The following is an 11075-nucleotide window of genomic DNA, read 5'->3' as shown; positions in this document are numbered from 1 at the left end:
TTGTTTTTGAGATTAATCACTATGCTTTAATTATATTCAATTGGTAACAATGAAAATACATCCTGCATATCAGATATTAACATTATGATTTATAACAGTAGCAAAATTACAGTTATGAAGTAGCAACGAAAATAATTTTATGGTTGGGGGTCACCACAACATGAGGAACTGTATTAAAGGGTCGCGGCATTAGGAAGGTTGAGAACCACTGGATTAAGGGAACCATCATCCTTGGGCCCAAGTGTGGGGCAGGGAAAACAGGCTTTGCAGGATAGCTGTTCAACAGCGACACCAGGTGGCAGTGGCAGGAACAACAGCCCAGTGGACCCATCTACACAGCACTCTGACATGAGAAAGGCAAGACTCTCTTTGGACTCTTAGTGAGTGTCCAAAGGGGAGCAATGGCGCTTTTTGCTAACAGAGGCATGTGGGGCCCAAGGTAGTAACCAGAAAAATGAAGAGGCGACTGTATCTGTGCTGTACACTGATGCCGCAGGCCATGCTGGGCACAGCCAATGAATGAATGAATGGACATAAAACAAGAAACAATACCATCACACAGAATTCCACATTTTAAAAAAACCCAGGTGTTTCTCTTTTTCGTTCCTGTGTGTGTGTGTGTGTGTGTGTGTGAAGCACAAAGAGACATATTGTGGTTACACAATTGAAATGCAATTCCTGGCGGAAATGTCTGGGAAGGCTCAGCTTTTGAAAGAAGCTCATAATCCCTAAAATACACAGCACACACTCTCCCAAGCAACAAGGCTCTCCATGCTTAGGTCGTTTCTAAACCTGAGTTCAGAGACGTTCGCAAGGGTCTCTGGGTCAAGAGCTAGAGGGGGCGCCTGGAGAAAGGTGGCCCACAGGCCTGTCGGGAACAGTGTTGACAACCCCTCCGCGGCTGGTGTGCTGACAGTCCCTGCACCGATGGCGACTTCAGTTGTAGAGAACATCTGCTCCAAACAGCAGGAAGTTCTAGGAAGAGACACAATGCTGTCAACAGCTGGAAGAGCACCCCCGTGGTGAGGGTGGGGCTGCCGGGGGTTAGAAGAGAACTTTGGGAGAGGGCAGAGTGGTGCTGTCTGCTGACGGAAAGGCAGGAGTGAGGGGGCACTCGGGGTCGCACCTCTGGGGTCTGCACAACACAGCGCCCATGAATGTGTCGGCAGCCCTCAGACGTGCAGACCCCCGGGCAGCTCTGGGGCCTTCATTTGTCACCCCAGCCTCATGGCAGCTCAAGGGAGCCCTTGGTCCAGCCAAGGTTGCCAACCCACTTCCCTGCTCCTGCCTGCCCTTTACTCAGAACTTTCACAGATGAAGAAATAAAATGGTGCCATGGGGTCATTATTTCTTTTAAGGATGAACTTGGGGAAAGGTGGGCAAATAGGAGATGTGTTTTCTCTGCTCTCTCATCTACGTTTCTCCAGTCTCTTCGCCCTATTAGTTCCCTGGTCTAAAGAGTTGGGGGTTGCTTGGATGTTGGGAATGAGGGAGGGCAAGGAATCTGGGTGATGGCGGTTCCCATGGGGCCACGAGGTTATCAGGAAAGACATTGACTAAGGTAAGGAGGGCAACAGGAGGTGATGGTTTGTTGCAGAGCGATCAGCTTCGCTGGGACAGGCTCGGGCCTCGGGGTGGCATAACGGTGGCCGCTGAGCCTGAGCTGATGGCCGTGACCAGGGAAAGCCCATAGTGGGGAAGGCAGAGCCTGGGCAGGAACCCGGGGAACTCCCTGTGGGAAGGAAGGGGAGCAGGAAGCAGCGAAGGAGACTGAAAGGCCCCAGGGAGAGGCGGCTGGCAAACAGGGAGAGGGGGCTCTTTGACGCTAAGAAGAATGCTCCCAAGAAAGGGTAAAGAGTGCCCGATGCTGCTGGGGGTCAGGCTGGGAGAAGGGCAGGAGGAGGTGGCCCGGAATGGTTTCTGAATTCGCCAGCCACTGACCAGGCTTCATACCCACAGGCGTGGGTATGAAGCCGATGCAAAAGAAGAGGCATGCAACAGTAATTAAATGCAGCTTCGAGGCTCTATGGCACTGAGGGAGTTCCATTTTTACCAGGTGTCAGGTGCGAATGATGCAGCCAACAGTGAAAAGCAGGGACCTGGTTCTGGCCGGTGATGCTCAGTTGGTTCAAAAGGTCACTGGTTCGATTCCTGGTCAGGACACATGCCAGGTTGCAGGTTGGCTCCCTCGTTGGGGTGCGTATGGGAGACAACCAACCAATGTTTCTCACATCCATGTCTCTCTCTCTCTCACTCTCTCTCTCTCTCTCTCTCTCTCTTCCTCTCTGTCCAAGAAAATCAATTAAAAATATATGCAGGGGCCTGGCTTCGGATCTGGACTTCATTAAATAGCCACGTGGCATTTCTGAGTCTTGGGCTTCCTTCTCTGTTTATCAAGAGCGCCCACCTTCCAGGGTGCTGTAAGGGTAGAAAGTGCTTGGCACGGGGCTTGCATAGGGAAAGCTTTTCAGCACCAGTTGCGGTTGTGGAGGAGAGCGGGTGAAAAGAGACCTTTGGGACTCACCTGGTAAGGCTGAAGCACCAGGTTGAAGAGCTGGACGTGGGTGGGCAGCGGGAGAGGGTAGCCTTTTTGCAGCCTCTCTGCAATGGAGGTTCAGGAAAGGATCAGGGAGGAGACGGGAGGAGATGGGGCCAGGTGGGCAGCCTCCCTGGACTGGAGAGAAACCTGGACCCGCGCATTCCCACCCTATCACCCAAGCTCACGTCCAGGACCTGAGCAGGCCTCCTGACCACGATCACCCTGCTGAGGGTGAGCACCCTGCTAGTGGACACCAGGCCTGGGTGGCAACCAGGGGGCACTGCTCACACGGGTGCAGACATGTGATTGGGCGGGGAAGACATGTGGTTGCAGGAAGTCCCTCAATGTTTAGGATAAAATCAGAGATGGGCGGTGGCCAGGGGTCAGCTCTCTGACACCACCACGTTCTGAACTGGAACTCAGGACGATGCTAAATTCAAACCTGGTCTCCTAGGTCATTATGAAGCTACATGTGTCAAGGTGGGAGGATGAGTCAGACTCTACATAATAATTTGTTGTCTTCTCTAGTCACATGCTATGTGGGCCTCTCTGCGTACCGTCGCCCCTGGCTACGCCAAGGTTAGCGGCAGGCTCACCAGTGTGGTGAGCATAAGACCTTCGCTGGGACCCTTCTCCCCTGGCCTTCCTCCCAGAGTTGGAGAAAGGCCAAGGGCTCTGGCTTCAGAGGTGGGATGAAACCCAAGCTCCTCCTCTCACCTGCTCTGTGGCCTGGTCATTTAACTTCTCTGACCTCCTCCCATGAAAGCAGGAGATATTAATAATCCCCCACCTCATAAGGGTCAGATGGGCCTTAATAAGAATGCCACCCACGAGGAGTTCCGTTTTCTTCATTCCGAACCTGGGCCAGGTGCCATCTGAGGTTCAGTTGAGGTGACCACCCCTCAGCCCCCACAACTGGAGCCAGGTGTTAGGCGGCTCTAAGAACTATCCCTACTACTTCTCCCAGGACTAAACCTCAGGTGTTTCTGCAAAGCTCCTTACCGTTAACCTTGGGAAGCACAGTAGTGTGCACAATGTAGTTCATGATGGCCTGCAGCAACTCAACCTGGAAACCAGAAAGAGGATGGCACCCACGTCAGGGCATGCAGGCAGCGCGGTCTTCTATCACCCTCCCTCCCACGCAGGGCACCTCCCAGCTGGAAAAGGCTGAGAGATGGACCCAAGTGATGTGAAAACTCTGCAACTCCGTCAAGGTCACGGAAGTGGTCTCTAACTCTAAAGGTTCCAGTGGCAACGCAAGTTCTAGACCAGTGATGGCGAACCTATGACACGCGTGTCAGAGGTGACATGCGAACTCATTTTTTTGGTTGATTTTTCTTTGTTAAATGGCATTTAAATATATAAAATAATATCAAAAATATAAGTCTTTGTTTTACTATGGTTGCAAAGATCAAAAAATTTCTATATGTGACACGGCACCAGAGTTAAGTTAGGGTTTTTCAAAATGCTGACACGCAGAGCTCAAAAGGTTCGCCATCACTGTTCTGGACTATAAGGTGCAAGGCAGAGAGTATTTAAATGTGAAAATGCGGGCTACAGGGCACACTGGCTCAACCTGTCCCAGGGTTCTTCGGGGATGTTCATCAAAAGACTTACAAATGTGTGTGTTTGGTGGGCTGCAAGCATGCCTCTAAGGCATTTATCCTGAGGACGTGACTAGGATGTGGGCAGAAACAGATGCAAGGATGCGCAAAGAGTGATGAATGTAACAAAAACAATGGAATACTACTCAGCAGTAAAAAAAAAAAAAAAAAAAAAAAGAATGAAATTCTGCCATTTGTGACAACATGGATGGACCTGGAGGGTAAATAACTCAAACAGATAAAGACAATACAGCATGAGTTCACTTATATGTGTGGTCGCCAGAGGGGAGGGGGATGGAGGGATGGGTGAAAATGGTGAAGGGGGATATAGTCACTTATAGTGTGATAAGTTGGCACGGTGACAGATGGTTACTGGACTTAGTGTGGTGATCACATTGTAAGGAATAGAAATGTCAAGTCACTGTGTTGTACACCTGAAAACTAATATAATATTGCATGTCAACTATGCTGTAATAGCAATTGTTTAAAAAGCAGGCTACATGTCCACACTTGGGGAGCCATCTGGAGGACAGGGTGGCACTTTGATGCTAGGAAGTTACACAATTGTCATGCATGACAGTGTAGAAGTATAATTATCATCACATATTTATGATATTTTTAGAGTAAGGAAAGTGGGCTGTGGAAACCACAGAATTCCATTTTGTTATTGAATACGCATAGCAAAAGGTGAGGAAGGATACACTTCAAATTATTAGCTAATGGGGAAATTAGGAAATGGTTTTTATTTTGTAAACCTGTAGGTTCTGATTGTTCTATAATGTATATGTTTTGCTTTTGCAATGAAAAAAAAAGTCAACTATAATGTAACACCCTCAAGAGCATTGCCTGCAGTGGTGACATTTACAACTTGTAATTATGCACATTTTTGTTTCTGGAACAATTGAGTCTCCTCTCCCAGGCTGTAATTCTCTGGGCTCATCAAACACGGTGCCCTTCTTCCCATGAATCTAGGAACTTAACATTTTTATTTTCTGCAGAAGCAGCAGTTGGTTGCCCACTGAGTCATCACACTGTGGTGCCTTAGCACCAGTGATGCCATGAGAATACAGTGAGGTAGCTTTGAGCCTTTTGTTATTGTTGTTGTTGTAATCTCTCATCAGATGGAAAGGGCTGGTTGGAGTTCCATCGGATTTGGAGGGACATTGGGACGGTCTGACTTGGGGGTTGCACCCACTTGGTGGGGGTACTAGGGCAGTGCCGTAGACCAATTCCAGCATGTCATAATTTTAAGAGTTTCATCAAAAGGTTGATGAAACTTGGGGACTCAACAGGGTTGAGTCACACATGTAGTCACCTGTTGGGAATGGCTAAAGGCATTTCCCCAAACCTGAACAGGAAACTGATTGTGGCTGCCAGACAGTTAAAGGGCATCTTAATCTACATGTTATTGCCTCCTACTGGCCAAACACCTGAACAGCCGCAGGCTATTCCCCAAACTGACAATGCTTCTGTACCCTTTGAAACCTTACCCTTTGAAGTGTATTATCTCCACCTTGCCTTAGGACAAATTGTGTTAATAAAAGCAAGGGTCCTAGACAAGGAGGGAGTCTTCAGTTCCTTTAGCTGAAGGTCCTCTGACCCCCAATGCCTTTCAAAATTATTAATCTCTGGGTTCCTATGTTATCTACATGCAGCCCCTTTTCCAGATTCCTGAACCCTTCTTGATGCTGGGACGAGAATCCCAGCAGGGCAGGAGATCCAAGAAAATGTTCTCCAGGGGTTCACCAAGAGGCCACGCGTAGTAAGGCGCTGTGAACAGAATCCGCATGCTGTGGCGTCTAATGGGAGTCACCAGGGAGATGCTCACTCAGGGCAGCTGTTGAAGAGCATTTGAGCTGCTACTTACGTGGGCAGCTCACCAGCAGGGCCCTCCTTGGGCGAGGGAGGCAGGGGTGAGTCTACTTAATGATGGTCAGGGATTCCAGGTAGTGGCATCATCTACCTGGGCTGGTGAGAGCCCTGCTCCTCTCCCTCCCACCTGCCCTTCTCCATCTCAGTGACTTTGCCACTCACCCAGCTGCTCAAGCCAAAAATCTAGGTGTCATTCTTCAATGCCCTTTCCCTCACCCCATACATCATATCTCTCATTAAGCTCTGCCTGGCCTGGCCAGTGTGGCTCAGTGGTTGAGTGACGACCCACGAACCAAGAGGTCACAGGTTGCAGCCTGGATCCCCAGTGAGGGGCGTGCAGGAGGCAGCCAATCCACATTTATGTTTTTACCTATCTCTCCCTTCCTCTCTCTCAAAGTCAATAAAAACATATTTTACAAAATTTTAAAAAAGGTTTTGTCTGACCTTACTTCCAAAGTACATGTCCCCAATCTATCATCGTTCTCTTTCTTCCTGGCCTCGTCTTCACATGGACAAATGTGCCCACCTCCCCATTTATTAATGTGGTCTAACCTTGTCCCCAGACTCCATTCTCCTAACCCCAGCCTGGGGCAACTTTCAGCAAGGTACAAATAAGGTCATGTCACTCTGTATGAAACAGTTCATTGCTCCTCACTGCCCTTCAAACACCATCTGCTCTAGCCCAGAAGGCCCGGGTGAGCCAGCCCCGGGGCCTTTGTCCCTGCTCTTTCTTCTGCCTGCGGCAGATCTTCCCCCTGCTGCCTCCCTCAGCCCAGATATCACCTCCTCAGAGAGGCTTTCCCTGGTCACACTGTCTAACCCTCAACCTTCTCATCACTGTCTACCCCACTTCCATTTTGTTTTTCATAGCACTGATCTTGACGGAAGTAATCTTCCTTTCGTATTGTCTGCTTTCCCACTATGATGTGAAGCTCTAGAAGGGGTGGCTTTCCTGTCTTCTTCATGAGCATATCCCAACACCTGGAGCAGCGCCTGCCCTATAGCAGGTGCTCAGCAAAGTAATTCACTTGTTCATTCAACAAACATTTACTGGGCAGATTTTCTATACCAGATTGTGCACATTTAACACCAATGAAGCCTCACCATATTAGCTCAAGTGGGAAGGATTATCCCTGACTTGGGGAAGGACTGAAGTTCTGAAAGGAAAGTGACCTGCCCAAGGCCCACAAAGCTCCTCCCATCATTACCTCACATGCAAATTGTATGCAAATGACCAGTGGCCTCCTGAAATGATGCCATGAGCCCAGGGGTCTTCAGGACCATTATCTCAAGATCAGGGGAAGGAAGGAGCCTCCAAGGGCCTCAGACTCACCGAGAAGGGGCCGATGTCTGAGTGCTTCAGTTCCAGGAGCAGCCTGTGAGAAGGGGAGGGGCGGCTGAGACACCATTTTCCTGACTCATATGAGAATTCAGTTACTGGGGAGGAAGGGCCACTCTGGTGAAGGCTGCTTGGTTTCCCCTCCCAGTAGTCATCCCCCTTCCTCTGGTCACAGCCCCCCCAGTTTTTCCTTTGGGGAAACCACCCATTCTCTACACTGTCAGTGCTGAGCTGGGGGTGGGCTGGCCAAGGGGCAGGTTCCACCTCCCTGGCCACAGTGATTGCTTCAGGGTTGGCCCTGTGGCTCATGGCTGGCCCAAGGAGAGGTGGTCTCAGCTGGAAATATTGGCAATGAGATGTTCTTTTTTCTGCAGGGAAATCAGGAAGCTGCTGGTGACCATTTCTGTCACCACTTGGCGATAGCCTTGTGGAAAATGAAGCCAGCGTAGGGGATAGCAGAGCCAAGAGAGGAGGGAGTCAGAGTCCCAAGGACATTACTTAAGCACCTGGATCCACCCTGGCCTTCAGAAACCCTTGGGCTTTTCAATTGCCTGAGCCAATCAATTATCTCCTCTTTATAGCTTTTATGGCATTTTAAATGTGATCTCAGAGAAAGGGAGAAATAAATGGCCATTTATTGAAACCCCTATCATTCACCCTGTTGAGTACTTTGTCCCAATGAATTCCTGCAAGACCCCAAGAGGCAAGGGCCATTGCACTGGCATGTTGCAGATGAGAAAACTGACACTCAGAGAGGTCAAACAACCTGCCTGAGGCCACACAGCCGACAATGAGCAAAGCAGGATTTCTAATAAGTCCCCCGGAGGCCAACACTCTTGTCTCCATTGCCTACAAAGTTTGAAAACTCACTCTTGTTCACCAAGACTTAGGAGCCCCTGGACCCCAGCCACCACCCAGCTGCATCCTCTCCGGCTCCTGTACCTGAGAGGCCCACGGGAGCTTCAAGGAACATTAAATCCACCTGTTCCCAAAGCAGTAACACTTCTCAGAAGGATGTCACAGAAATGAGGAGCATAGAGGCCTCAGGGACCCATGTCAAGGTGAAGAAGGACACCTCCGTGCCAGGGCGAAGGAGGACATGGGCAGGAGCCTGGGTCAAGACTCAGTTTAATCGGCGTAAGTGTAAGAGGTCGATGCCAGGTCTAAATGTTGGGGCCACGGCATCTACTCTCTCCGGGTGTCTTTCTTTTTCTTTGTGTCACTCTATCCTCCCTCTTCCTCCTTTTGTGTCTCTCTCTTACGTGTCTCCCCATCTGCCTGTCTCTCTGTCTCTCACACTCTGTCTCTCTTCCTTTCTTCCTTTGTGTATGTGTCCCTCTCTCTGAATGTCTCTCTTTCTCTGTCTCTCCTCCAATTTCTGCGTTTCTCTTTTTCTGTGTCTCTCCTTCCTTTTACTTATCGAGCACTTATTTTTATCCCTTGAAGTGTTCCAAACACATCAACACATATTAGTGCCTCATTTCATCCTCACGACAATGCTGCTGTGAAGGAGCAATTCTTGGGCTTTACAGTCAGGGACGCCGAAGTTTGGAAAGTTTGTTGCTTACCACGGCGAGCTGAGCTTCCAGTGCAGGTGCCTGGACGTCAGACACCACGCTTCCACACCTCCTCTGCCAGGATTCAACCCGGCACATGGACCCCAGTCTCCCAGCGGGGGAGGGCTGACAGGGTCCCAAGGATGGGGGTGAAGTGGGTTTTCCAAGTGCCAAGGAAGGCCGGGGGTGTGGGGTGGCGGGGGGCTGCTGTGGTTCAGTGTGGAGTGGCATCAGCCATGAGTTGGCCCACGACTGAGAGGTGCCTGGTACGAGGGACTTTCAGTGCCCCAACTGGAACACTCCGGGCAAACTGAGATGGCTGGTTACCCTACGACGTGTGGCCTTGGGCAAGTCACTTCGTCTCTGAGTGTTGGTTTCACTGTCTGTGAAATGGGAACATTGTGCCCTCTGCACACTGTTTGAAGCTTCAATGTGATGGGTGAACGGGAAAGCAATGGCATAGTACTTGGCACACTGTAAGGTCATTGCTAGCCCATGGACCCCACGAATGAATGGGCAGCTCCCTCGCCCTGACCCACAGGTCCACTTACTTGTCCAAGCTGAGTTCTCCCACAAGCCTGTCGGACATGGCGCCGACCTCCACAGAAGCATTCGCGCTCTGCAAAACAACAACCCGGGAGGTGAGGTGCTGGCCCAAGGCCTGGGGGCTCTGTAAGGCCTCCACGGCTGGGAGGGTCAGCTTGGGGTGGGGGCGAGGGGTGACCTCCCTTTTACTTCCTCCTTGTTGATGAGTCCTGGGCTGGGACCAAGTACCATTTTCTCCCCAGCTTCTGAGTCCATGTCTGAGTTCCCAAGCTACTTGTGAGTCAGGCCATAGGCCAGCCCTATTCTCACAGCCATTCATTCATTTATTCATTCAACAAATATTTGGTGAGTTAGAAAACCGAGCTTCCTGCCTCAGCGACTCTGTGAGAACCCATTTAATCTGCAAAGTGGGGGAAATGGGTCTCAGCTTGAGACTGCGCAGACCTGCTGCGGCCTGTGAGTGCCTCCTGGTGGGAGAAAGTCTGGCCTCACTCCCAGCGGCCAGAGTGGGTGCCTCCGAAAGTTCACGGCGCGACACAGTGATCACATGAGTGAGTGCACAAATCAACAATGGAATAAAAACTTGAATAAGTGAGGGATTGAACATACCAATGAAGGCATAAACAAAGATATGTGTGGATGAATACATAATGAATGAAAGAACAAATATACAAATGAATGATCAATTTGACAAGGGTATAAGTAAATAAATAAATGAATAATAATGCATGTATAAACCAGAAGAGATATAGCACATTTCAAGTTAGCAATCTAATGAATAATTGAATGAATAAATGAATGAACAATACACAAATGCATAAATGACTGAAGATATGAGTGAATGAATCAGAAACAGTACACATACTTCAAACCAATGACGAATGAATGATTGAATGAATGAGTGCCTGCAGGAGCCCAAAGCAGTTAGTGTAATGGCTCTGGTCACAGCCCTGCAGCTACAGAGTCCAGGTTTGAACCTGGGCAGGATTCACACGGTCCCCTGACCCCGAGGGCGTGCTCTCAGCCTTGTCCAGGGTTCCCCATCTGCCCACACCCTGGAACAGCTTACCATGCCAAGCAGGAAGAGAGGGGCCAAGGAGGAGTTCGGGAGGACAGCGAAGGCCTGGGCCTCCAGGACCGGGGTGCAGGCAAGGCCAGCAGGGGACACAGTGAGGTGCGGTGGAGAAGAGACTCTGACGAAGAACTGCATGCTCATGTTGGGGAACATCTTGGCCAACTGCAGCCCCCGGTGGGGACAACCAACAAAAGGGACACTTTTACTTAAATGTTTCTAAATCCTGTCTTGTCCTGGCACTGCATAAACACCTCCAATGTCTTCCCATTGCATTTTGACTAAACCCTGAGACCGCATGATCTGGCAGCTGAAACCCTGCCAACCCCACTCTACACACCTTCAGTGCCAGCCACCTGGGACTCCTGTTGTGCAAATAGGACCTGCTGTTTTCCCAAGACCTTTTGCACTCTCTGTTCCCTCTCCCTGAATGCTTGTCCCTCCATTCTTTCCCAGCTTGGCTCTTTCCCTTCCCTCAGGTCTTAGTTCAAATGGCACCTCCTCAGAAAGCAGTGGTGGCTTCAAGGGGGAATGAGGAGGGATTTGG

At 50.0% G+C, this 11075-nt stretch overlaps 1 protein-coding gene across 1 annotated transcript in view; it reads right to left on the bottom strand.

Moving 5' to 3' along the window:
* Positions 1-11075, bottom strand: part of BPI (bactericidal permeability increasing protein) — a 29292-nt gene continuing 18217 nt past the window's right edge. The window contains exons 10-15 of the mRNA XM_070421525.1: positions 10526-10693; positions 9462-9529; positions 7349-7391; positions 3542-3605; positions 2525-2601; positions 1-975 (exon numbers count right to left, since the gene is read on the bottom strand). Coding sequence (XP_070277626.1) covers positions 937-975; positions 2525-2601; positions 3542-3605; positions 7349-7391; positions 9462-9529; positions 10526-10693 — 459 coding nt within the window. The 3' untranslated portion in view covers positions 1-936. The remainder of the gene's footprint in view (positions 976-2524; positions 2602-3541; positions 3606-7348; positions 7392-9461; positions 9530-10525; positions 10694-11075) is intronic.

Source organism: Myotis yumanensis, unplaced genomic scaffold (genome assembly GCF_028538775.1).
Source record: "Myotis yumanensis isolate MYYU_CA2020_CCGP unplaced genomic scaffold, mMyoYum1.0.hap1 SCAF_7, whole genome shotgun sequence".
NCBI lineage: Eukaryota > Metazoa > Chordata > Mammalia > Chiroptera > Vespertilionidae > Myotis > Myotis yumanensis.
Note: the sequence above shows the minus strand (reverse complement) of the source record. Positions and strands in the feature narration are given on the sequence as shown.